This window comes from Candida metapsilosis (assembly GCF_017655625.1).
Source record: "Candida metapsilosis strain BP57 chromosome Unknown scaffold3, whole genome shotgun sequence".
In the NCBI taxonomy this organism is placed as follows: domain Eukaryota; kingdom Fungi; phylum Ascomycota; class Pichiomycetes; order Serinales; family Debaryomycetaceae; genus Lodderomyces; species Lodderomyces metapsilosis.
The window spans coordinates 1,060,677-1,087,449 of NW_027138161.1; the positions used below are offsets into that span (position 1 = coordinate 1,060,677).

General features: G+C 36.2%; 13 protein-coding genes across 13 annotated transcripts; 8 read left to right on the forward strand and 5 right to left on the reverse strand. All coding sequences in view use genetic code 12, as the record gives it.

Moving 5' to 3' along the window:
* Nucleotides 1-562: 562 nt before the first annotated feature.
* Nucleotides 563-3,427, forward strand: PFK2 (6-phosphofructokinase subunit beta; the record flags this gene model as incomplete). Its single annotated transcript, XM_067692198.1, has 1 exon — nucleotides 563-3,427. The coding sequence occupies one exon, from the start codon at nucleotides 563-565 to the stop codon at nucleotides 3,425-3,427; it is 2,865 nt and encodes a 954-aa protein (XP_067548601.1).
* A 566-nt stretch (nucleotides 3,428-3,993) lies between these two features.
* Nucleotides 3,994-5,760, forward strand: I9W82_003253 (uncharacterized protein; the record flags this gene model as incomplete). Its single annotated transcript, XM_067692199.1, has 1 exon — nucleotides 3,994-5,760. The coding sequence occupies one exon, from the start codon at nucleotides 3,994-3,996 to the stop codon at nucleotides 5,758-5,760; it is 1,767 nt and encodes a 588-aa protein (XP_067548602.1).
* A 52-nt stretch (nucleotides 5,761-5,812) lies between these two features.
* I9W82_003254 (iron-sulfur cluster assembly protein) lies at nucleotides 5,813-6,478 on the reverse strand (the record flags this gene model as incomplete). The annotated part of the gene is made up of 1 exon (XM_067692200.1): nucleotides 5,813-6,478. One exon carries the CDS (start codon nucleotides 6,476-6,478, stop codon nucleotides 5,813-5,815), a length of 666 nt encoding a protein of 221 aa, XP_067548603.1.
* Nucleotides 6,479-6,689: 211 nt separating this feature from the next.
* On the forward strand, nucleotides 6,690-10,391 carry I9W82_003255 (uncharacterized protein; the record flags this gene model as incomplete). Its single annotated transcript, XM_067692201.1, has 1 exon — nucleotides 6,690-10,391. One exon carries the CDS (start codon nucleotides 6,690-6,692, stop codon nucleotides 10,389-10,391), a length of 3,702 nt encoding a protein of 1,233 aa, XP_067548604.1.
* A 91-nt stretch (nucleotides 10,392-10,482) lies between these two features.
* Nucleotides 10,483-10,851, reverse strand: RBP1 (peptidylprolyl isomerase; the record flags this gene model as incomplete). Its single annotated transcript, XM_067692202.1, has 1 exon — nucleotides 10,483-10,851. One exon carries the CDS (start codon nucleotides 10,849-10,851, stop codon nucleotides 10,483-10,485), a length of 369 nt encoding a protein of 122 aa, XP_067548605.1.
* Nucleotides 10,852-11,731: 880 nt separating this feature from the next.
* On the forward strand, nucleotides 11,732-13,849 carry I9W82_003257 (uncharacterized protein; the record flags this gene model as incomplete). The annotated part of the gene is made up of 1 exon (XM_067692203.1): nucleotides 11,732-13,849. The coding sequence occupies one exon, from the start codon at nucleotides 11,732-11,734 to the stop codon at nucleotides 13,847-13,849; it is 2,118 nt and encodes a 705-aa protein (XP_067548606.1).
* Nucleotides 13,850-14,252: 403 nt separating this feature from the next.
* TOM70 (protein channel) lies at nucleotides 14,253-16,022 on the forward strand (the record flags this gene model as incomplete). The annotated part of the gene is made up of 1 exon (XM_067692204.1): nucleotides 14,253-16,022. The coding sequence occupies one exon, from the start codon at nucleotides 14,253-14,255 to the stop codon at nucleotides 16,020-16,022; it is 1,770 nt and encodes a 589-aa protein (XP_067548607.1).
* A 453-nt stretch (nucleotides 16,023-16,475) lies between these two features.
* On the forward strand, nucleotides 16,476-17,510 carry TEP1 (putative phosphatidylinositol-3,4,5-trisphosphate 3-phosphatase; the record flags this gene model as incomplete). Its single annotated transcript, XM_067692205.1, has 1 exon — nucleotides 16,476-17,510. The coding sequence occupies one exon, from the start codon at nucleotides 16,476-16,478 to the stop codon at nucleotides 17,508-17,510; it is 1,035 nt and encodes a 344-aa protein (XP_067548608.1).
* Nucleotides 17,511-17,530: 20 nt separating this feature from the next.
* I9W82_003260 (uncharacterized protein) lies at nucleotides 17,531-18,331 on the reverse strand (the record flags this gene model as incomplete). The annotated part of the gene is made up of 1 exon (XM_067692207.1): nucleotides 17,531-18,331. The coding sequence occupies one exon, from the start codon at nucleotides 18,329-18,331 to the stop codon at nucleotides 17,531-17,533; it is 801 nt and encodes a 266-aa protein (XP_067548609.1).
* Nucleotides 18,332-18,674: 343 nt separating this feature from the next.
* On the forward strand, nucleotides 18,675-21,323 carry I9W82_003261 (uncharacterized protein; the record flags this gene model as incomplete). The annotated part of the gene is made up of 1 exon (XM_067692208.1): nucleotides 18,675-21,323. The coding sequence occupies one exon, from the start codon at nucleotides 18,675-18,677 to the stop codon at nucleotides 21,321-21,323; it is 2,649 nt and encodes an 882-aa protein (XP_067548610.1).
* A 142-nt stretch (nucleotides 21,324-21,465) lies between these two features.
* Nucleotides 21,466-21,906, forward strand: TOM22 (Tom22p; the record flags this gene model as incomplete). Its single annotated transcript, XM_067692209.1, has 1 exon — nucleotides 21,466-21,906. One exon carries the CDS (start codon nucleotides 21,466-21,468, stop codon nucleotides 21,904-21,906), a length of 441 nt encoding a protein of 146 aa, XP_067548611.1.
* A 102-nt stretch (nucleotides 21,907-22,008) lies between these two features.
* Nucleotides 22,009-23,196, reverse strand: I9W82_003263 (bifunctional diacylglycerol cholinephosphotransferase/ethanolaminephosphotransferase; the record flags this gene model as incomplete). The annotated part of the gene is made up of 1 exon (XM_067692210.1): nucleotides 22,009-23,196. The coding sequence occupies one exon, from the start codon at nucleotides 23,194-23,196 to the stop codon at nucleotides 22,009-22,011; it is 1,188 nt and encodes a 395-aa protein (XP_067548612.1).
* A 696-nt stretch (nucleotides 23,197-23,892) lies between these two features.
* On the reverse strand, nucleotides 23,893-26,016 carry HSP90 (Hsp90 family chaperone; the record flags this gene model as incomplete). Its single annotated transcript, XM_067692211.1, has 1 exon — nucleotides 23,893-26,016. One exon carries the CDS (start codon nucleotides 26,014-26,016, stop codon nucleotides 23,893-23,895), a length of 2,124 nt encoding a protein of 707 aa, XP_067548613.1.
* Nucleotides 26,017-26,773: the final 757 nt, after the last annotated feature.

The following is a 26,773-nucleotide window of genomic DNA, read 5'->3' on the forward strand; positions in this document are numbered from 1 at the left end:
CCGTTTAAACTGTTTTTGTACTTGAAGGTACAAGTTTATTGTACAAAGAGATGGTATCAGTAGATGGGGAGCTAAAGCTTCGTATCACTATGACTTGAAAGTTGCTCATCTATATCTTAATATGAAGTTGAATATTCAGTTCTCCTTGTGGAACCATGTTTCCTCGTTTTACATAAATTGAAGCCGGTTCCAGTTGTTTCTCACCATAGAAATCATTCACTCACGATGCTACCACAATATTTAAGGAGAGCTCTTGACCGTGGGAACATTCTTTGTCTCTTCCTGTGAATAGTCCAATTCAAACTCCTGCTTTTGTATTGTTATGTTTTGTTTTTTGTGTGACTATCTTTCGCAATTCAATGAACCGAAAAAATCATCATCATTATCATTCACCTCCGAACTAAAGCAATATATATATAACACCATTAGAACAACATTCTTTTCCTCAATTGACATACCATTGCTATATCAGAATACACAGAGAGCAAACAACACCTATACGCATCATCCCTACTCATTTGACTTAAGTATATACTCAGAATCATTTTACCCCCTTTACCCCATGACGTCAATTGTTAATGGAACATCAACCATTTACTTGGTGGCAGCGTCACAACAACTACTCGACAATGCAGTCACATTCTACACCAACACACTAGGTCTTACCGAACATTCCAAAACACAAGACACAACTTTCCTCACCAATGATGGAAACAAATGCATTGTTGAAATCAAATTGGATTCAAAAAAGGGATTATCGGAATCTGAAATCAAGGCAAGAAAATCAGAAGTTGAAGCAAAGTTAAACATTGTTGATTGGAGATCCTTAGATAACACCTCAGTCATTAAAGTTGACAACTTGGTCGAGGTAATTGAAGTATTGTCTAGTTCCAACTTTGCTTTACAAATCACTCCCAATGAGTTGTACCCTAATGAAGTATACATTGTTGACCCCTTGGGTTATATTATTGGATTCACTGCTTGTAATGATCCGTTAACTGTTGTTCCGCCCGTACAGAAAACTAGACCCGCTGCTGCTTCCAGCACTGCTATGCAAACAAACGTTCCATCAAACGCCACTTCATTAAAGAATGATCTGGAACTTTTGGGTGAGTTTAAACGTAGAAGAAACATTGCAGTAATGACTTCTGGTGGTGATGCTCCAGGAATGAATGCTTGTGTACGTGCTGTTGTTAGAGCAGCTATTTACCGTGGGTGTAAAGCATTTGCCATTATGGAAGGTTACGAAGGTTTGGTCAGAGGTGGACCTCGTTACATTAAAGAAATGAAGTGGCAAGATGTTAGAGGCTACTTGAGTGAAGGTGGTACTAATATTGGTACTGCAAGATGTATGGAGTTTAAAGAACGTTGGGGTAGATTAACTGCATGTAAGCACATGATTGAAGCGGGAATTGATGGTTTGATTGTTTGTGGTGGAGATGGATCCTTAACTGGTGCTGATTTATTCCGTAGTGAATGGCCATCATTAATTTCTGAATTGAAGGAGAACGGAGATATTACTGAAGAGGAATACGAAAGACATAAACATTTATACATTTGTGGATTGGTTGGGTCAATTGATAATGATATGGCCACTACTGATTCCACAATTGGTGGATATTCAGCATTGGAGAGAATATGTCGTGCGATTGATTATATTGATGCTACTGCCAACTCACACAGTCGTGCTTTTGTTGTTGAAGTTATGGGTAGACATTGTGGTTGGTTAGCATTGATGGCGGGTATTGCCACTAGTGCTGATTATATTTTAATCCCTGAAAAACCTGCATCTAGTCGTGATTGGACTGATCAAATGACACACATTGTTTCTCAACATAGAAAAGCTGGTAAAAGAAAGACTATAGTTATCGTTGCTGAAGGTGCAATCACATCCGATTTAAAACCAATCAGCTCCAAGGAAGTTAAAGATGTTCTTGTTGACAGATTGGGCTTAGACACAAGAATTACTACTTTGGGACACGTGCAAAGAGGTGGAGGTGCAGTGGCATTTGATCGTATTTTAGCCACCCTTCAAGGTGTTGAAGCAGTTAAAGCAGTATTAGAGTTGGACCCTCAAACCCCATCTCCATTGATTGCTATTGATGAAAACAAAATTGTTCGTAAACCATTAGTTGAAGCAGTCAAGATTACCAAATCAGTTGCTGCTGCAATTGCCGAAAAGGATTTTGAAAAAGCAATGTCATTTAGAGATTCGGAATTTAAGGAGCATCTTTCCAATTTTATTGCCATGAATACGGCAAATCATTTGGGACCTTCATTGCCTGAGGAAAAGAGGAAAAAGATTGCCATTATGAATCTTGGTGCACCTGCAGGTGGTATGAACTCGGTAGTCTACGCTATGGCCACTTATTGTATGTCAAAGGGACACACGCCATACGCTATCCACAATGGATTTTCTGGGTTATCTCGACACGAGTCAGTGAAGTCAATTGAATGGTTGGACATCGAAGGTTGGAATAGTATTGGTGGATCATTAATTGGAACCAATAGACATTTGCCAAGTGAGACTGATATTGGAATGATTGCTCATTATTTTGAGAAGTATCAATTTGATGGATTAATCATAGTTGGTGGATTTGAAGCATTTGTTGCATTGAATGAATTGGAGCAAGCAAGATCAATGTATCCTGCATTTAGGATCCCCATAACTTTAATCCCAGCAACTATTTCAAACAATGTCCCTGGTAGTGAATACTCATTAGGATCAGACACTTGTCTTAACTCGATTATGGAGTATTGTGATATTATCAAACAATCAGCATCAGCAACTAGAGGAAGAGCATTTGTGATTGAAGTACAAGGAGGTAATTCCGGTTACATTGCCACATTCGGATCATTGGTGAGTGGAGCTCAAGCATCATATGTACCTGAAGAAGGTATTCAATTGGAACAATTGCAAATGGATATCAACTCTCTTCGTGAATCGTTTGCTGTGGAAAAGAACATGACTAAAGCTGGTAAATTAATCATCAAGTCATCCAATGCATCTAAAACATTAACCCCACAAGTATTGGCTGATATAATTCATGCTGAAAGCTATGGAGAATTCGATACAAAAACCGCCATCCCTGGACATGTCCAACAAGGTGGAATTCCATCGCCCATTGATCGTACCAGAGCCGATAGATTTGCCATTAAAGCGGTCCAATTTATCGAAGACCATGCCGATGAAATGAGCAAGACGAGATATAATTTGGATTTCCCTTGGGATGATGAATCTTTACAAGCTACAGCTGCTGTTTTGGGTGTCAAAGGATCACATTTGAGATTCACATCTGTTCGTAGATTGTATGATTTTGAAACTGAGTTGGGTAGAAGGATGCCTAAGAAGGTGTTTTGGACGAGAACAAGACAAATTGCTGATGATTTAGTGGGTAGAACTAGGTACCATAAGGAATATGTATAGTAGCGCGTACGCTTTGAATAAAATGGATATTAAACGATTAGATGAAGCGTCGGATTGCATTGTAGCTTTTAGAGTTGGGTTAATTTTGCATCCAAATTGATGCTAATTTTTCTCTTACTTGGTAAATTAATCAACGATACTAGAGTATCGATGTTTCAGTTGCAAAGTGGGTCACACGCATCTTTTTTTACACATAATGTAGCATTACCCCTTTCAGTTTAAAAATACCTTGATGAAACTGCATACTTAAAACTGTTGATCTTTTAAAGTCTGCATTGTGTGTGTGCCTTGCATAAAGGTGATTTGTAATGGTGTGTCTTAGCATTGTATCTTACGACATTGAAGAACACGCTTAAAAAAAAATGAAATACAAAATTAGAAAAAATGAAACCACTTATTTTGTACTCATTGGTATCATAACAACAGGTACAATTTATTCAAATAGATAGATTTACAAAGTTCATTTACAGGAGTAGAACACATAATTTAGGACACTAAAGATTCAATAACAATAATATTGGTTCAATAAGTAATTGCACAGCTGTTCCTCATAGAAAATTTAGAAAATGTCTTTGGACCCACCGCATCAGCACCAGTCTCAGTATCAGTATCAGTATTCGCCAAAGATCAATACGGGTACATTCCCACTGAAGTCACCCTCACAGCAGAACCCATCCCACAGGTTCTCGTCTGATATTCTTAGTAATACTAGCTATTCGACGGCTACTTCATCACCTTCAGGGTACTCGAAATCGGCTGAAAGACCAGACACTGTTACAGGACAACTTGCACATTTGTCACTTGATCCAAGGGGTATAACTAATGGAGAGAAAATGGGATCCATTTGTCGATTCTTGTCACACCTTGTCAATCTACGGGATCCGGAAATCATGTTACAAAAGACAAAAGATTTTCAGTATTATAAAGCATTTGAACAGCAGTACAATATGCATACACACTCTATGGATGGTGATGAAGCTTTGTTTACGACAATTGGTCCTCACTTTGCTATTCCATTTGATTTGTGGTTGAGAGATGAGATATGCATTAAAGATATCAAGGTTAAAATAACCATGTTGAAGGAAATTAATGGAATGATTGGCGCTGAGTTGAAGGATTTATCCAACAAGTCTACATTTGAAGTCACATTAAACTATTATGGGAAATTACTTAATGCTTATAACTTTTATGAAATCCCAACGAGGACTTCAACGTATAAGCAGTTAACTGGAAATGGTAACGGTGGCTTGCATAATCAAATTGAAGAGGAACTGGAATTTAACAGAAACAGAATGAGTAATTCATCAGATTTTGAATTTGGTCAATTAGAAAAACCTTTTTATCGAAATCACTCTAATCAATCAAATGATTCATCTCCACATGTGGGCAACAGCAATAACAACAATAATAATGGCGGTAATAGCAACCGGGCTAGTACTAGCAGTGTCCAATCAAAGAAACGTCTTTCGTCGTTTTTAACTGGTGGTAGTAGCAGCCATCACAATAACAAAGATGGACCAAATGTGTCTGCTTCTTCACCTGATTTACGTGATGCTAATCACCGTCGTTCACAATTGCTGACCCCATCAACTCCACCACAACCGCAATTTAAACACTTTTCAACAACGTCAACCGCACCTGTAACGTCACATGGCTACCAACAACAAGATGGAAGTCCGACTCCCAAAGGTCATTATGACGATCCAAACGTCACACCGACGTCGTCCAATAATGCCGTCAATAATCTTCTTTCCAAGCTGAGATTGTATAATAAGATGAAGAGAAATCGAGAGCTGGCCTCATCAGTCAATAGCACAACGTCACATCAAAGTTATTCTGGCAATCGAAGCAGCGTGACTACTACTGCATCAGGAGGATCTCGTCGCAGAAGCCTGGGAACTAACATTAAACATCTTTTGGGTGGAGGAAATGGCAGTGGCAGTGGCAGTGGCAGTGGCAGTGGCGGTGGTGGTGGTGGTGGTAACGGAAGTCCTACTGGTGATGCATCTTCCTTTGATTCCTCAAGAACCTTGATGCCACCAGATTTGGATCTCCAATCGAGTGAAAATGTCGTCTTTACCAATGAAGAAAAATTGGAAAATTGTAAAGATAAACATGAATATTATTGTCAAGTTGATCAATTGATTAAGGAAAGTAAACGGATTTTAAAATTTTTATTCAATTCTAACGATTCAAGAGTTCGGGAAAGTACCAAGATTGGTAAATTGGTTGAATTTATCACGGCTAAAGTGTTTAAATTTATCTTGATTGATGCTGTTACGATGATTTTGACGTACTGTGATTTGAAATGTTGTAATTTTAAACTTATATAGAGATAGATAAGATTCTTCTATGAAAAAGCGAAACACTGTTTATGACGGATCCCTACTTACAACTACTCAACATTTGCAGAATAACACCCAACAACTGATCATTTTCACAAGCAGCAGCAACACGTTCCTTATCATTCAACTGTTTATTTACTTGCAGTTCCAGCTGATGAGTTCCTTCCTTGATCACAATCTTGATTCTGAACCTCGCAGGTAAACTACGTTCCAATCGAACACGAATTCCCAATCCAATCAATGTGGCTAGTGAACAGTGGGTGATTGTGGGGGTAATTTTGATTGTAATTGTCGAAATTTGATTGCGAGGAGCATGTGAAATGGATATATCTTGTAAGTTGACTACGGCGAGTTGCGCCAATGTGAGTGGATGTTCTGGATCGGATATGGTTGATATAAGGTCAAATATTTCTTGTTCATCTATGGGATCTTCCTCATCTTCATCGGCATCGACATTGGCGATGGCGTGAGCAGCGTCAACCATATCTTCATCTGATGCGCTGGGACTTAGTGATGATGATGAAAGTGATTCTTCAAGTGATGATAAATCATCGGTGTCTATGTTTGATAATAATGAAAGTGATGTGATTTCCGAAATAAGTTTTGCATTCTTGGACTCATTTGATGCGTCATCTAGATTGTTTAACCTCGTGGGGAGGTTGTTTACGTCTATTATTGTTGGGTTTGCGTTTATTGGATCACTCATAGCTGTTGTGTGGTTGATATATATATATATGGTATAAAGTAGATGTGATGAGGTTTTGATTGATTTGATGACCAGAGGAAAATCAAGTGTCGTAAAAGGTTTCACTTCAATGTCGTGAAAGAAACAAACGTGACATACAGATCTAAAACCAATTTTTATACCAATAACAACAAAAACAACCAAGACAGTACACCAACACAATTCATCAACCATGGAGAACTACAATCGATTCCTACTACAGCAACTTAACCCATTACTACGAATACATATTGACCCAAAAATCATCAATACCAATGAAGTAAAAACCCTACTAGCTCAATTTGAATTATATAACGTCAAGAACAAAGTTTGGGACAACAGTGCGATACGGAACCGATTAACTACCCCCAAATACATTATCAATATCGACCATGATGAAACAGTTGATATTCCAAAGAGGGAGAAATTAACCAATCAACATTCAAAAATATCTCCTTTTAATAAAGATTCGCCTATATTTCCCAATGGCATATTAACACATCAATGGTTTGAGAAATACATCACGTCACTTCCATTTGGATTGATGTATGTATGTGAGTTGGATAGTGCTGGTGATGATGTTGAACTTGTTATCAATATGAAGAAATTGAAGTTGAAGTTGGAGGAAATTGATTGTAAATTGATCTTGTTTTTGATTTCACCAAGTCCCATAAATGAAGAACGTATGAATATGTTTAGAACCGAGTTGAATTTTCCTAAACCACAATTCTTGTTCAACTTGTCGACCCTGCATGTGTCTACTATGCAACTGGATTGTGAAGTTTTGGTCAGTAAGATTTTTTCAAGTTTAACTAAAACGTCTCATGATTATTATGCAACTTTGGAATACAAATTGAAACAGAGGTACAAGAAAGTTTACGATATCCCACCAACTGACCATATCGACACCTCAATTGAACTTTCTCCTAAATTTCTTGAAATTCGAAACATGGTGAAACAAGGGATGATTTTACAGTTTATGAATCCAACAAACTTGGAACCTGGGGTGAAGATATTGGAAATTGCCTATCAGGATCTAATCTCCTTGCTAGATGGAATATATGCGGTCAACCTACTGGATCATGATAATTTAATCATTGGCCAACTTATGACCTTGTTGGACATTATTGCTTTTCATATTGTCCGGGGTTACTTTACAATTGAAGAGCCAATCAAATCGTTACGTAAACACAAGACGCATATAATCAATGTTGTTGAAGTATTGAAGCGTGATCATGATTGGATATCAGTTCAATATGAATGGTTGGCTCAATTGATGAAGTTGATTCCATACTCAATTATAACTAACTTGAACTCAACAGCAGTTTCTCAATTGAAAGCAAAGCTGAGAAATGCAAACACGTTGGCGATGATGAGCCATTTTGGTGGGATTCATACGCCTGAATTTGATTTGATTACTAATCCTGGGTTGGTACTTGTCAAGGCATATGAAATGAGTAGTCGCACGCAAAAGAAGATTGAATTGTTACAAAATGCTATTGATACTTTGGAGACTAATCAACTGAATGCATTACATAAATCGTCAGTTTCAGGGCAGGATAATCTTGACTCGTTATTGTCGTACTTGACTTGGCTTATTGGTGAGGAGTATTTTGCAAATGGCAATTACAAGAAAGCATCTGATTATTACGAAATGTCATATAGTTCATTTGGGCTGGCGAAATGGTCAAATATTAGTCATTTCTTATTGGAGAAGTTGTTGCAATGCTATATTAGATTGGGAGTGAAAAAGCTGGAATTAAATACAATTTTGAAGTTGAGTACTATACCACCAGAGAGGTGTTTTGAAAAAAGGTTGGTTCATTCCAGTAGCAATGTGTTTGAATTTGCTAAAGATAGCGGTGTTGATGCTGGTACTGACACGATGGAATTTGATATTTTGGATTCTAAATTACACGAGTTGTTTCTTGTTGATGCATTATTGATAAACCATAAGCTGGCTGGTGACGGTACTACTGTTGGTGATGAGGTCATGATTCAAATTGATTTAAAATCAAAGCTAAATTACGCAATGTTGAAGCTCCTACTTCCTCAACTGACTGAAATCAACATTTCAATTAATCAAATTGATGTTTCATTTTCAAGAATTGATCAATCAAGCACAAGTACTTCGGGATTGAAGAATCTCTCTATAACTAATGATGCCTCAAAGAAACAGACGAGTACGAATTTTGTCATTGTCAGCGGACAAGAGTTAAGTACAACAATTGTTGACTCAGCAAATTTATCCATTGAATCATCCAATGCACCATTGACTGTACAACAAGTACAAAAAGTGACCAGTGCTGGCCATTTCCAAATCGAATTGATTAAATTACAAGTCACGATTGAGTTGAAATATCAAGAGAAAGTCATACGATTGAATAAGATTGAGTTGTATCAATCTTTTGCTCATTCACTTTTACAACAACGGAGAATAAAGTTGGCTAATGGCACGACAAAGCCAATACGAGTAGGAAATGCTAGTACTGCTGCAGCAGGGGGAGCAGTAGCTTCAACGGTGGCAGTACCGGCACATCAGTTGATTGTGACTCCGCCAAAGCCGGATTTTTCAATTGGCCTAAGTAATGAAACTGATTGTTATATCGTTGGTGAACGGTTAGCTATTCCTTTACAATGTAATTTCAAGAATAGGGATATTTTCAACAAGGCTGATTTGATGGCGAATGTCAAACATGGTGATGTTGTTGTCACCTGGGATAAGTTAAAAGATGAAGAGCCACTTTCATTGAAAGGGAATGCCAGTGATGGAGGTGAAGATGGGGAGGAGGAGCATGTGTTGTATATGTATGCAAGAAATTGGGCAGGTCATGTGATGAATATTGAAGTTTCATTAGCTGTGGTTTATCAAGGAAGTGAAGATGAAAATAAAGAAGTGGGGGAGAAAGACAAGGAAGTGGATGATATATCCTCTTCTTCGACTGTGTATAAAGTGTTTGAGTTGCTGTTGCCTGTTATTGCAGAACCTTTTAGGTATCATTATTCAATTAGTCCCCATTTGGATGAGAAAAGTCTTGAATTGTACAACAAAACAACTGACAAAGAAGATGATTCAGTGGAGCAGAGTCAGGATGCTCCTTTGCTGTTGAGACAATGGAGGGGTAAATTGAGACTTGTTGATCAATATGCTCTTGAATTTGGATCTAATAAGGAAGAGAGTGCGACTGCTACTAAGTCGTTACAAGTTGTTGATGTTAAATTTGATATCATATCAGGGCTTTCTGACTTACAATTGAACTTGGTTTCAAAATTGGATGAGTATGATCAGTTGTTTACTACACAACTTTCACCACTGGGTAAAATGTATCGCAATGCACAAATTATTACGTCAATGGTTGTGAAGTGGAAGAGACCTAATAGAGAAGGTGGAAGTGGAAAAGACAATAGTTCTGAAGTGGTGAATGAGTTTAGTATTCCTGAGTGGAAGGTACAGATCCCATTAGTTGATCCACGTGTATTGCTTTACGTCAAACAGAGGAAGAAGGAAGCTATTGATGATGATGAATTTGATTATTTTACATTTTATTATGTGATTGAGAACCCAAGTATTCATGAATTAACATTTGTTTCAGAACTAACCAATTTGGATAAATTATGGCACTTGGATATGTCCGACAACGATACTGAGCTTAATGATATGATGCAGACTTATCTCAATTCAAAGCCATTTACAGTTGTGCCCAGCTCTCGCAAGATTATTCAGTTTCGATTGAGGAGGGATAGCAAAGTTTTGAAAGTGGACAGTGTTGGTGAATCTGCTGCTGTTAAATTACCTACATTCAAATTGTTTGATATAAATTACAAGGTGTATTTGTATGTGGTTCCTACTCAAACCAATGTAAAGCTAAAAGATGGTAATTTATATCTAATATAAGTACGTTTTACTATAGAATATATCAAGTTTCAAATAGCTATTGCATTCTGCTCCCCCCGCCTTGTAAAAAACCTCTAAAACCTGTTAGCTTTTACTTATCATTAACCTTCAACAATTCAACTTCAAAAACCAAAGTGGAATTAGCAGGAATCAATCCAGGGAACCCTCTACTTCCATATCCAATCTCTGGAGGAATAGTCAACAAAGCTTTAGTACCTTTTGAAATTTTAGGAATACCACCTTGACCGAAATTATTAGTCAAAGCAATATCCCAACCTTTGATAACTTGACCAACACCAACGGTGCAAGTGAATGGTTTGCCTCTTTTTCTCGAAGAGTCAAATTCTTTACCATTGGTTAATTTGCCGTCGTAGTGGATGGTTACGAGGTCTCCTTTTTGAGCAAATGTTTTGTTGTCTCCTTCTTGTAAGATTTCTACTTGTGGCAATGGGTCTGACATGGTGATGGTGCAGTTATATCAATTGACTGTATTCCTTGTATGAAATGAAAAGAAAAAAGGATGAATTGAGTTTGGTATTTGTTAGAGAGAGGGGGTTTTACTATATATATATTTTCTTTTTCTTGTTTATGCCGTTACGGTGTTTCTCTGTGTGTATTGCTTCACGTGTTCAAATATATTTTTTTGAGTAAAAGTACACTACCCATATTCTTTCCAGAAAGAGAGAGCTACCAATCTCCGTACTTTCGGATAATACAGACACACCAGTATGCCACAATTTACTTTCAACAGACTTTTGAAGACTTTAAGACTAAGTAAGCATGTAGCTATACGTAGTGTAGAGAAAAGTAAAATGCTTTTAATTGTGTTGCTATCAGCGGATGGGAAAAGAAAACCCTTCTCCTAATATTGTTATATAATACATCAGTAGATTACATATTATTATTATAACACTAAGATATAATCACACAATTCATATTAGACAGTTTTTATTCATTTCTATTTTGTTAAGATCTTATCATCATCTTTATACTCCTTTCTCTTATTCATATCTTCCAACCACACATATTTACTGTATATCATTCGGTGATACAAGTATACGGAGGTAAAAAAAGGACCCACTTACCGCACACCACAAAACGTTAAAAAGACAAAGACAAACAGACTCAAGATCTCTCTCTTCTCACAGAAGGAGAGGAAAAGCAACAAGAAGAAAGAAGAACCCTTAGGGAGATACAGATTTAAAGTTACAAACTATATAGACACAGCCACACACACACATACATACACACACACACACATACACACACACATACATACACAAGAATACAAGAACACAAGAAGACCCATACCCACATTCATTCTGTTATACACTCCAAGAATGTCTGATGTAAAGGTTGAGATCGACCGTTCCTCCACTGATGGAACATTCACCAACCATGACATCATTAGAGGTAAAGTCACCCTAGTTGTAACCAAAGCAATCACATTAAACTGGATACAAGTAAAACTAGAAGGTATTTCATCCACCCAGTTAAACATCCCTAGAGTGCAAAACAATGGGAAACGAGATAAGGATCGTAAAGATAAGATTATACGAGATCAACACAAGGTACTTTACGATACTCAAATTGTCTTTCCTCCTGATAATGTACGACAAGTATCACAAGCTAAGGATTTCACTCTAGCTCCTGGGAACTACTCCTATGCTTTTGAGTTTAAGATTCCTTTGAATAATTCATGTGTCAAGATGGGGGGTTTTACTAATAAAGTGTCGTTGAATTTGAAATCGTTTGATGTTATGATAAACAATGGAAATTTTAATACTAATTTTGTAAAGAATAAAGCCCATCAGATGGCTAATGAACATGGTTTTGGTGGCAATGGAGGCGCAGGAGGGGCAGGTAGCAATGGCAGCAAGAGAAAAGGATCATTCACACCACCTCCAACGAAGCAAAGTTATCACATTACATCTCAGTTACCACCTTCTTTATCTGGAATTGGCGAATTTGCTAATGTCAAGTACTTTGTTAAAGTCACTTGCAAAAGATCTTCATTCCTTAAATCAAATCTACGAACTTATGACCCATTTATTTTCCTACCTTTGGATTTAGATGTTCAGAATAGACCATTACTTGGAAATCAACAGTTTGAACTTGAATATAAGGAAGCTTTTGCGAGAAAAGAGTTGACTTTTAGAAATAGGATACCGGAAATAGTGGCAGTTAAAGTGGCACCTAGTCCTGAAAAGAAGGCCTTACCTGCAACTCCTTCTCATGCACAGTACACACAACAGCAACACCAACAGCAACAACCACCAAAGAAACAAGGGTTTATGCTGAGATTGTTTGGTGGACCTGATTCACCTTCGTCATCTAGCTCTAATGTCACACCAAACTATCCTAAGAGAGTTCAACAACGACCTAGTAGATGGAGAAACAACGTACCAGAAATTAAGTCCAAGGATGTTCCATTTTCATTTGAGATTAGATTCAGATATCCTGCATTTCTTATACCTACAAAACCACCATCTTTCAAACTATACTTGATTTCAAATTTAAACCCATCAAGATATACATTAGCAGAATATGGAAGAGCAGATGAATCAAATGGGCTTGGTATTATCTACTTGCAAAAACTTACAGTCAAACTCACTTCAATTACCCTTGTGTCTGTTGTTGAAAATGATGGTGCTTCCAATGAGTACCATTTAGGTCAACATGAAGAAGTAATGACTGTTTGTAACAACACTTATCAAAACTTGAAGTTTGATTTAATGCATGGTAGAGTTAATCCCAATGCATCCAATTCATCTACATCTCCTCAATCCTCAACCAATTTACATTCACCAGGTGGATCAGTTTATGAAATTGAGATACCAAGGAAATACTTTGACAATTGCATATTACCTGATCATTTGTCACCTAGTTTCAAAACTTGTAATATCACGAGGAAGTATAATCTTAGTGTAATTGGTGGATTTTCATGTGAGCAAATTCATGATTTTAGAGATAAGCAAGAATGTGGGAAAAAGATCAAGTATGTGGATTTAAGTTGTGATAATATTAAAGTACTTAGTGGATTGAATATGACTAGTACTTTACAATCCAATGCTTCAAGATCATCCATTCCTTTGAATAATAATGGATTGACACATAGTCATTCGTCGCTGAAGCTACCTACACCGAACCCAACTCCACCGACATTACCACCAAAGAATTCAGAAAGACTGTATTCTCATTCGTCAGTGACTCCTTCGAGCAATGGTCACTCGGGATATGACTCTGGAGCACCTGTTGCTGGTGGTAGTAGTAGCAGTAGTATGCCTCCTCAAAATGGTGGTATGGGTGATAGTGGAGCATTAGCAGCAGCCAATGCCGCCATGCTTCCTACATATGAAGACGTGGTTTTAGAAAGTTCGTATCAGGATGATAGTGAACATCAACGTGCAAGAAGACGGTATCATCAACATGAACAATATTACTCGAATCCGGAGTAAACAGTGGAACACCTCATTGACTTTATATAGAAACGCGTATATAGTGCATTGACTTTTTGACATGTTTTCCTATTGTTTTAGATTTAGCATATTGCAGTATAGTATAGTACAGTTAGAGCAAGTAAATCAGTTGATTGAAATGTAAGATCTAACTTATATCTACTAGGGTTCCAAAAAGGTCGTGTATAAATTCATTTCAAAATTAGTATCAAAGTACACTACTCCTCCACCAGTAAAAACTTTTTTTTCCTCTTTTTCACATTTGAAAAATTTATTAACACTCTCTCGCACTCAGCTAAAAAATCAAGTGATTCAAAACAGGGAGGTTGTTGCCACATTTAGATTCAATTAAAGAACAAACACAACTGGAAGAATCATCCCTTGTTAGTACAGATATCCTAAAATGTCTGAAAGTTTCTTCATCAAAAATAAAACCGCAATTATAGTCACTGCCTTGGCTGTAAGTTCAGCTGTTGGTGCTTATTTGGTTTACAGTTCGTCCACATCAAAAGATCTTAGTGGCGACGGATCAACTAGCTCATCTAAGAAGAATAAGAAAAAGAAGAAGAGCAAAGGTTCATCATCTTCACCAGATCCTGAATCTCCATCCAATCACAAAAAGGCACCAAAATACCCAGTAAATTCCAAGGGATTACCTGCAATCACACAAGATATCATCAAAACATTATCAGAACTGGATAAAGAAGCATGGGCTGTGCAATTGAAAGAGGATGGAAACACTGAATTCAAGAATAAACTGTATGAATCTGCTATTGCTTATTATAGTGCTGCTTTGCAATTAAAAGAAGATCCAATTTACTACTCTAATAGATCTGCATGTTATGCGGCTCTAGAGGACCATGAGAATGTAATCAAGGATACTACTGCTGCAATCAACTTGAAACCAGATTATACTAAATGTATCTTGAGAAGAGCCACTTCTTATGAAATTTTGGAAAGGTATGAAGATGCCATGTTTGATTTGACTGCATTGACCATTTATGGTGGATTTTCAAACAAGTCAGTTGAACAGATTTTGGAACGTGTATTGAGAAAACATTCAATCAAGATTGTTGATCAAAAGGAGAAAATTTTGGCATTACCTTCGGCTGCTACTATTGGATCCTTCTTTGGTGCGTTTGCAGATGAAACTAACTTAGTTGGTGTTGATGAAAATGCTGAAGGTGGCGGTAAATTCTTGTATGATGCTTTAGCTAAAATTAAAGAAAATACTAGTGATGGATATGATGAAGCTGATTCTTTGGTTAACCAAGCTGTTGCCGCTTTGGAAAAAGATAGTTCAAGGAAGGAAACTTATGCCATTGCTTTGGAATATGCTTCAGCTTTCCGATTTTTAAAGAATGATCCAGCTACTGCTGCTGATTTGATCAACAAGTCAATTTCAATCCATCCAAGACCAAGAGCTTATGTATACAGAGCATTAATCAATGCTGACAAATCCTCATATGATGAAGCATTGAAGGATTTTGCCTTGGCTGAAAAATTGGAACCAAACTCACCAGACATTTTCTACCATTTGGGTCAATTACATTACCTTACTGGTGATTTAGCTAATGCTGAAGTCAATTTCAAAAAGGCCAAAGCTTTGAATCCTGAGAATGTGTATGCATATATCCAATTGGCTTGTATTACATACAAGAATGGACATCAAGCTGAAGCTGATGAGAAGTTTACTGAAGCTAAGTTGAAATTCCCAACTAGTCCCGAAATTCCTAATTACTATGGTGAGATCTTGGCTGATAAAGGTGATATCCCAACTGCTTTGAGACAATTTGATGTTTCTGCTAGATTACAAGAAAGATTAAACAGATTTAGTGTTGGTGCATTACCATTAATCAATAAAGCCACTGTCATTTCAAGAGAAAGTTTGGAAAAGATTGATGAAGCTGAGGAATTGTTAACCAAGGCTTGTCAATTGGATTCTAAATCTGAATTGGCTAGAATTTCCTTGGCACAAATTAAATTACAAAAGGATGAAGTTGATGATGCTATTGTTCTTTTTGAAGAAAGTTGTGATTTGGCTAGATCTATTGAAGAGAAGATTCAAGCTATTTCATTTGCTGAAGCAACCAAGATGCAAAAGAGAATTAAGAATGATCCGATTTTGACGGCAAAGATTGCTGAGTTGATGAGACAAGGTGGTGTTATGTAAGAGAAGGAAATTAAAAGGTGAGAGTTCTCCTCCGTGTCTACTAGGGTGTTTGTGTATGTAGATTTTTATCTATTTTGTAAATATTAATCTTCAAAGAGTGACAAGTGAAAGGGATACGTAGGTATGAAGAATTAACTCTAATCGTGCATGCACAAATACAACTTTATCACGTAAACTTATATCGAAGAAGGCACCAGTTTTTAGAGTAACGTTCCATTGAATTTATAGTACGTGTCCGTGCTTGAAGAGCTTCTACACGGCAAAATCTCTTCGGTGTTTCTTCTTGAAATATTTGCGCAGAATAATGCTACTTGCCTTACTAGCTATACATACTGAGACTTTGTAATTCTTTGATGCGCAAATCACGTTTCGAAAAACTTTGATCCAAGACAACCATCCCACACCAAGCAAAACAGAAGGTCATTGAGTTGATCAAGCTCCTTGATCAAGTACATGAAGTTTGTCAAATCATTAATCAGATCGATTATTGCATCACCAAAACAACTTCATTATGATTCAAACTTAAACTTGTATTTGGATTTGGCATACATAACACCTCAATTGATTGTTTCATCAGCACCAACAACAACTTACCTTGAGTCATGGTATCGGTATCCCTTGACTGATTTGATTATCTATTTAGAAGCAAATCATGGTCATAATTGGCATTTGTTTAATTTTCGTGGTGAAGATCCTGGGTATACTGATGAAGATGTGGGGTTCAAGGCGAGTTATTATCCTTTTCCTGATCATTATCCACCTCCTTTGCTGTATATGATAGATGCCACTAATGAGATTGATCAATTTTTGAGTGCAAATGATGATAATGTGGCGGTATTGCATTGTAAGGCTGGTAAAGGTAGGCTGGGCACTATATGTTGTGCTTACTTGATGTTGTCAGGAGTAAGGCAAGGGCTTAGCATTGATGTTGAAAGTGTTATTAGAACTTACACTGAGAAACGAATGAGAAAGTTTGGTGGAGATGGTGTGAGTATATTGAGTCAAAAGAGATATTTACAGTACTGGAGGGAGTACTTGACATCAGATGAGTTGAAGCAACAATATTCTCTGTGGAGCAAACATCATGACCCAGCCTTGATTAACAAAGTTGTATTTCGCAATTGCATAAAGGAATCACTTCCGTTTAGTATACATCTGTACAAAACTATACAAGAAGGTAACAAAATCAATACCATTGTCGAAACTATCCTCCCATTGGTTTCAAATAACCTTGCTGACTGCACCAAAGAGGGACATGATTTAGTCTACACTTTTAAAACTCCAGTGAAGGTGGGTGAGGATGTTATGCTTGGTATTGGAAGTTTCAACTACCTATGGTTCAATATCTTTTTTGAGCATACAAGTGCAACCCGTTTTTGTACATTTCCATGGAAAGGTATTGATGGATTCAAAGGTACTAAACAACAAGGGTTTAAATTATTTGATAGAGTAGAAATTCATTTTTGTATAGATAAAAAACTAACCTAATAAATAGAAAGCTAATTAGATTAACCTCCTTTCTTTTCACTATCTATGCCATCCCAAAATTGTTTCAAAGCTCGAGTCAAGGCTGGCAAATGTTTTGTTTGTTTGTTCAACACTTGAATATTCTTTTGTGTGTTTGTGAAGGGTTTGATCAATTTGATATCGTTGTGGATGATGATCTCGGTATGCTTTTGGTTCCCGTAGGTAACATTTTCACTACCAAACCACGTCAGTAACTTTTCATGTAGCTGAGTAGAGATGGATTTTTGGTTGGATTGATGGCGATGCTGCTGATGGTGATTGTGGTGGTGATGGTGATGATGCGATTGAGTTGGAGAAGATTGTTGAGATGATTGTGTAGTGCTGGTGGTATCCTTACTATGCTGCAATGCTAAGTCATTGGTTGACTTTGGAATAACCTCCACTGGAGAAGGCTTGTACTTTTCAATTTGTTCTTGTAGAAATTGATCCAAATCTTCTACATTTATGGGTGCGATTAAAGGTATATCCATCTTGTTAGATCTTGTCGCTCTAGAAGTAGGTGGATTCAAAACTTGAATGCTTTTAATAAATGAAGTGTTGATGATGCGATAAGTGTTTGTTTGGTCAAGTGGTGGTATTGGCGGGGGCAGCGATGCTGATGATGACGATGATGGTGATGAGTTGTGATTGTCGTTGGTTTGATTTATACTAGTTATCAACACTAGTACTTCATTCGAGGATGAAAATGTATAAATAAAGCCAACAATCTCTTGATCTAATAAAGTAGTGATTTTAAGCTTGAGGGCAAGTGCTTGATAAAGATTTGTAAAGTCCGCTGGCATGCTCTAGAATGAATAAATTAAGTATTATGTGTAATAGCAACGGATAAATAAATGAAAAGGAATGCAAATAATGATTAAATAGGGTGGAATAGTGGTTGTGTACAGTAGCTAGTATTTGTGATGATGCACCACAGTGAATGCTTTGATCTGGTGACAAGTATTAGTTTGATATGCTTTGGTGCAATTTAAAATCAAATTTTTCACAATTTTGTTGACATTTATTGGTAGTGTCGTAATATATCATTTGATGACATTTACATCTTTTTACGACATTGACTCATGAGATCAAAACTTAACAGCACATTACTTATCAAATGATCTCATCACAAGCAATCTTTATACAATGAATGATGGGTTAATTCAAATTGATCAATTAGAAGACCAAATAATTGATCATCCAGATGAACGAACTAGAAAAGAGTTGCATGATACATCATTGGATGAAACATTTCAGAAAAAACTAAGTGCTAGAGCCAAAGAATTTGAATCGTCATCAAACTCATCATCTGGAGATGAATTTGGAGAAGATTATGAAAATAGTAGTCATGACGTTTCAATGAATTACCAGTTCTTGATTACTAAACTGCATTTGGATTACCAATATAAAGAGTATGGAGATTTACATCAAGAGATTTCAGAGTGGTTTACTTTCCATGATTTGAAGTTTATTGGTAGCTTGGATGGGCTTTTAAATAGTTTTGAACAGAATTCAGATGTGGAGGAGCTAGCTACTAAATTGTTGGGGTCAAGTATAGATGATAATTTGTCATACTTAAAGAGTTTGTTGTATTTTTCATTTGGTGAATATGCAACAAAATCAACAGTTGATGAACAGGTGGAGCAGATCACTGTTAACAATTTGCGGTTACTAGAGTTGGAAACGTACAAGCCATTAGTTAACATGTTGCTCAGTTTCTTCGAAAGGAGGATGGAAATTGATACATCAGATACGAGTGGTTCTGCTGTATCGAAAAGTGTCGAGGTGACTTATTTCCGAATATTAACCTTGTTGTACTTTCTAGTACTAACAGCATTGTTTAATCCGCAACAACTGAAGGCATGTAAAAAGTTTCTTCTGGTGTCAAGTCTTTTGGAGTCTATTGTACAATTTATTGAACATTGGAAATGGCATCATAATAACAGCTATCGAGTTAGATACTTGGTACTATTATTGAATAAGCTATTGCTCCTAGAGCTTGGAAACAAGGATCAAATGATTTCTTGTGATGCTTTTCTTAAAAAGTTACATCATATCAAGACTTTTGATGAATCAAAAGATGGCAAGCCTGTATTGACCTGTTCACCCTTGGATTATTTTGCATTCAGACAAGATCTATTGGACAAGTATCCATTATATGAACTCGGTGGTGTGAAAGATTTAAAAGAGACAACGGCACCAGACTCTTCAATCGAAGAAAAGTACAAAACATTTATGGCGGTTAATGCATATTCCAATTCGTTATCAAATAGCATTGAAATTCCCAAAACCAATAAATCACATACTGTACTTAGTCAACTACCTGCACAACCGGTTCACATTGCTACTCCGTTGCCCTCACCAAAACTAATGTCCTCTGATTTCATGTCTGGTGGTGAAAAGATTAGGAAATCGTACCAAGTCAATCAATCCATGCCGTTCATATATCCAAATGAATCTCTGAATGATTCTGGTGCCAATGTACCATATGCAATGGTGGAAGCCGATGAGATTTTGAAACATTCCGTCTATGAAAGTTATTCAATCAAGCGATTATGGAGTGAACGTGAGAAATTCATGAAACAAGAGCGGGGGTATGAAGATGCATATGATGATAAAGATGAATTTGATTATTCTTTTGATGATTTGAGAAAAGAGTACTCAGAAAAGTTGTCCGAAATCGACAGTCTTGAAAGAGTGGAGAGATTTTATTCCAAGACATTTTTCCGTCTTCACTCAATTATTGATGTGTTTATGGAGATTATTAAAAATAATCGAGTTGATAAGAATTTGAGCTTGTATGAGTATGAGTTGAATCCAGAAACTTCATTTATGGTGAAGTCAAAGACCCCCCATGATAATGATGAAGCTATAGTTAAAGTGGAACAACTTTTGTTACTGCAATTGGAAGTTTTGAGTGTCAAGGAGATTATGACAAAGACTGCAGTTGGTATAATATCGAGACTACTTCAATGGTTTAAATTAAGTCACGTTTTGAAATATTATTACCTTTCTTCAATTTTGTTTGATCAGCAATTTGTCGCCATCAGTTTGGACTTTATTAGTAACAGTTTTAATAATCAAAATAATCAAAGCCTATCTCATCAACTGGGCGAAAAGAAGGATGAATTACTAGAATATGAAATGTTGATTAATCAGAATAAATTAATGAATCCACAAATCAAGCTTCCCAAACTTGACTTTTTCCACAATTGCCTCCAGTTGGATACAAAATCAATAGAATACAAATTCATTAACAAGCTGTTTATTCTGGAACTTCCCAAACAACTTGATTCAAAGAAAATTAGTCATGTATATATCCAAAATTTCAATCACAATTTTGCAACCATCTTGTCCGACATGTTGGAAATCAACAACAAGGTCCTAATCAAGAATCAAAGCCAACGAATGTTTACCATGAATGATGTGAAACCATCAGAATTATTCAAAATGATTCTCATCAATTACGATAGTGATGCAATATCGCAACCCATACTCAAGATTTTAAAGAAATTGGTGTTTTATCAAGGCCGGAAATGGAAAAGTATGAATATGGACCTAATCAGTACAATTTATTTAAATTGTAAGTTATCAATGAAGGATAATTGGTTAAGTGGGAAAGATTTAGGCAGTGAATTTAATAATAGTTATGATCAAGAGATTGCCTTGCGAGCATTGTTGCAGTTTTATAATATCAAGAGGTATAGTGGAGAGAAGCTAGGTTATGAGTTGAAGCATGAGGATGATATTATGGATATCCCACTGTTGAATTTGAATGAATTGGAGTTGGAGTAAAGAGCTATATCGTTATATAGAGTCAATGTAGTGCGATTACCAAAAATGTTGAAAATGAAATTTTTTTTTTTTTTGCTTTTTCAATATCGAACCAAAGGGTCAGCTACAAACTTTCTTTTACTATATCAAACATATAACAACCATGGTCAAGTTAACTCAAGTTGAAGACGAATCTCAAATTAACTACACTGACGGAACCACTACCGTTGAAAAGGTCGAAATAGATACCTTTTCCGATTCAGACAGTGAATACGATGAAGAGGAGGATGATTTTGATATTGAAAATGAAACCATCTACGATAGAGTTGTTGCTTTAAAAGATATAATTTCTCCACAACACAGAGACCAGCTCTGTAACTTGACATCTAGTTTGACTAGTTATTTCCAACTGGGTTTAAACAATGGTGGTAAATTGTTGTGGACCTTGACTTCAAGTTCATTATTATTGGGAGTTCCTTTGGCTTTGGCTATTTTATCGGAAACTCAATTGCAAGAGATGGAGAATAATATGGGATTGCAACAATCGGCTCAAGATGTGTTGGCTCCTGGTAGTGAGGAAGCTTTTGGAAAGAAGCAAGCTTAGAGGAGGTGAGATAGAATGAAATGACTTTTTTTGTATATATATATATAGGTATTCTAATCTAAAACAGTACTTTATTAAATCTAGAGAAATTCACAGCAAGGCTCATGCCCTCTTGTGCTTAATACTCAATGCATAAATGTCCAAATATTGAGTGATTTCAGTAATTATTTCAGCAACAAAGACTCCATGAATACCCAAAGTGACACCAAATCCTAACCAATTAACAGCATTCAATACTTTACCCTGGTCATATTTATACACTTCAATCAACACTTTACTTATAATCAATTGTCCAATAGGGACAAACATGGGGAACTGTATAAATGGAAACTCTTGTAATGTCAAATGAGCCAAAATGATTCTCCCCACTGAAAATGCAATGGTACATCCAATAGATAAGATCAACGGTAATCCAAATTCTGACATGACTGGTGGGAAGAACCAACAATATAAGATCACGACTCCATAGTAGATGAAAAATGGATATAATCCTTTATAAGCTTCATTAATTTCAAATTTCGATTTCTTGGTCTCTTCGCCATCTTTAGCTTCGTAATGTTTGGCAACATTTTGCATAGCTGAAGCAATGTTGAAATATAAGGAGCCCAATCCAAGGACAACATAAATGATTGAGCTGTTGATTTGATAAGTATCATACCCCAACGAAGTCAAATTCAAAGTAAACAATTCAACATTCCAAATATCAGGTCCAAACACACCAGTGATTAAGTACACAGTACAAATCATCAATATCCCTTCAACAGGACCAGAAAACTTCGATAAAAACAACTTATGAGTATGGTATTCTTCCCAAGTCGATGTGTAAAAGTTACACACCGATGCAAATTGTGACAACATCATTAATTTACCATATCCCATCTTCATTACACTACCAAACACAAGAGAGCCCAATGTAGTATTTATTGCGTCGATGGAATGGTCAAATAATTCCCCCAAAGGACCACTTTGTCCCGTTCTTCTTGCATGGCATCCATCACAACCATCAAACGTTTGATACATGAATAATCCAAAAGCATAAAAGAAATAACACCAATTAGGTGAAGATGTATTTAGGTATGGATCATAGTAGAAAACAACAAATAAATTAGCAACAATGAAGAATAATCCAAGTAATGTGATTAAATTGGGTGCCATTGATAATGGGAAAATTTGAACAAAATAGTTCCACCATTTTTTTAAGATGTGCTTTGAAATTAATGAATGGTCTTCTGATTGGTATTTGTATAACTTCAAGTTATGTAATTTGTTTGTTGGAATAAACAACCCCATTTTTAAAGAAGATTATTATTATTTTTTTGTTTACTTTTTTTTTAGTTGTGATGGGTGGATGTGAATGATTGGATTAGAATTGGGTGAAGGGAGGATGATGTGGTATGGTTTGGGTGAATGGTCTAGTGGTCTAGTGCTAATCCTAATGAATTGAATTCAAATACTCTATAAGTTTTAAAGTAAAAAACGTGGGTTATAGAATTAGTTTGTGAAAAGTTTTTTGATTTTGAAATGAAATAAATTTCTTAGCATAAGATGGTAGCGTTATACTCCTATGTTGTTGGGAAAAGAATGTTCCATATTATTATGTCAACGCTACCAAAAAAGCCATGTGATAATTCAAAACAACCTACAAAAGGACTGAGTAAAACATATACCTCAGTAATAATCTTACACTTTAGGTTCATTATTGATTTGTAAAACAACAGATTACAACACTACTACTGGTAGTTGAAGAATAACTGATAACCTTGTACAGCAATTGTACCTTCAGTGGTTTCTCCATTTTGCAGCAAATTCGCAGCAAAAAAAAACTACTCCTCAGCAAATCTTTACAAACAAGATATCATTTTTTTATTAAATCCTTTCTAAATACAAGGTAAATTGAATCAAGACCTTTATAAAAACTAAACACAGCACAGTCGAAACTGCACCAATTTCATAATAAAGAAACCCGCAAATTTAAACCCACCAACTCTAATCAACTTCTTCCATAGCAGATTCACCAGTTGGTTCATCAGTAGTAGCAGTAGTGGTTTGTTCAGGTTCAATTTCAGTTTCTTCAGTATCATCATCAATATTCAATCCCAAGGCAATCAATCTATTAATTCTATGAGCGAAGTTGGATGGTTCATCCAATGAGAAACCTGAAGTCAACAATGCAGTGTCAAACAACAATGTAGTCAAATCTTTAACAGTCTTGTCTTCAGCTCCATCTTCTTCCACCTTCTTCTTCAATTCTCTAATAATTGGTGATTTTGGTGAAATTTCAAAAGTCTTCTTTGATGACATGTAGGAAGACATGGTGGTATCTCTTAAAGCTTGAGCCTTCATAATTCTCTCCATATTAGCTGACCAACCAAATTGACCAGTTCTAATAGCGGCTGGTGCATCAACCAACTTGTATGAAACAATAACCTTTTCAACTTGTTCACCCAAAATATCCTTCAAAGCCTTGGTCAATGGTTCAAATTCTTTAATTTCCTTTTCTCTTTGAGCCTTTTCATCTTCACTTTCTTCCAATTCGAAATCCTTGGTGATATCAACCAATTTCTTATCTTCAAATTCCTTCAATTGAGTCATGGCATATTCATCAATTGGATCAACCATAAACAAAACTTCGAAATTCTTAGCCTTCAAAGCATCCAAAAATGGTGATTTTTCAAGAGCCTTGATGGATTCACCAGTAATGTAGTAAATATTCTTTTGATGTTCTGGCATTCTGGTAACATAATCACTCAATGAAGTCATTTCTTCAGTAGACTTGGTTGAATAGTATCTCAACAATTTAGCCAAAGCATGTCTGTTTTGAGTATCTTCATGGATACCCAATTTAATATTCTTTGAGAAAGCAGTGTAAAACTTGTCAAATTGTTCTTGATCTTCAGAAATTTCTTGGAAGGTTTCAATCATCTTCTTGACAATATTCTTTCTAATAACCTTCAAAATCTTATTTTGTTGCAACATTTCTCTTGACAAGTTCAATGGCAAATCTTCAGAGTCAACAACACCCTTGACAAAACTTAACCATTCTGGAATCAATTCTTCAGCATCATCGGTAATGAAAACACGACGAACATACAACTTAATGTTGTTCTTCTTCTTCTTTGATTCAAAAGCATCAAATGGAGCTCTCTTTGGAACAAACAAAATAGCTCTAAATTCCAATTGACCTTCAACCGAAAAGTGCTTAACAGCTAATGGATCTTCCCAATCGTTGGAAATAGATTTGTAGAAGGCATTGTATTCTTCTTGAGTGATATCAGATGGGTTTCTAGTCCACAAAGGCTTGGTCTTGTTCAATTCTTCAGTTTCAGTAACCTCTTCCTTAACCTTTTTAGTCTTTTCCTTCTTTTCACCATCTTCTTCTTCATCAACTTCTTCCAATTTTGGTTTCTTATCATCTTCGGTTTTTTCTTCTTTCTCTTCTTCTTCAACTGGAACATCCTTCTCAACTTCCTTGGTAACAACCAATTGAATTGGGTAAGCAACAAACTCAGAGTGCTTCTTAACAACCTCCTTAATTCTCTTTTCTTCCAAGTATTCCAATTGATCTTCTTTCAAAAACAAACGCAACATGGTACCACGACCCAATCTTTCATTCTTTTCATCCAAAGTGACAGTGAATTTACCACCAGCATTAGATTCCCATACATATTGTTCATCATCATTATGTTTTGAAATAACTTGAACATGGTCAGCAACCAAAAACAAAGAGTAGAAACCAACACCAAATTGACCAATCATGGAAACATCAGCACCAGCACTTAAAGCTTCCATAAATGATTTAGTACCAGACTTGGCAATAGTACCCAAGTTGTTAACCAAATCAGCCTTGGTCATACCAATACCTGAATCTCTAATTTCCAAAACTTTTTGAGTTGGATGTGGGATGATTCTGATAAATAATTCAGGTTCAGTTTCCAATTGAGATGGATCACTCAAGGCTTGGTATCTAATTTTATCCAAAGCATCAGAAGCATTTGAAATCAATTCTCTCAAGAAAATCTCCTTGTTTGAATAAACTGTATTGATGATCAAAGACATCAACTGAGAAATCTCAGCAGTGAATTCATGAGTTTCAACTTTACCGTCAGACATTATTGCAGCTTTGTTATGTGTTTAGTTTGATGAAATAAAGAATGATGCGTTGAAAAAGGAGGAAGATGGGAAATTTTCAATTGATTTTATACTTTCCCTTTCTCTCTCTCTCTTTTTGCTGCAAAGTGTGTCTCTTTGTTAGAATATTCTATACTATTCTATTTGTAGTAATGTACACGACTTTATTTTTTAGCAATTGGTAGCACACGAAAGAAACTTAAAAAATCTGGTAGCATTGATCACGTGAAGTACATTTTCGCAGCAAAGTGTGTAGAGTCAAGTCCCTTTGATGAAAGCACTCAGTTGCTGCAGGGTACCCTGAAGCAAAGATTTCGACTCATTACAGTATTTTACGTAAAAGGTTTTAATGTGACTGCTATTCCCATTTTATGGATGCAAAATTTTGAATACACAGCCCTGAATTTTACTTCAGGGCCCTGGAGCTGTTCCATATTCTCAGGTAAATCACACCCGAACATTTGGATAGATACATACAAACTAGAGTTGAGATGAAATACTATTAAACTGCGAAATCCAATTATGCTGGGAATATTCGAAAAACTGAAGTTAATGAAGACTGTGTCGTATTAAGTTGCATCAAGGGAGCCAGACGAAATAGAAAACTTAAGATCACACGGCTCTGATTACAGATACACTAAGGAAGCATTGCACTGAAAGATTCTTTGAACATATAAAATCACAGTCTTGGTAAACCACGACCGAGGACAATATTGCCATATATACCTCATTTAGTAAT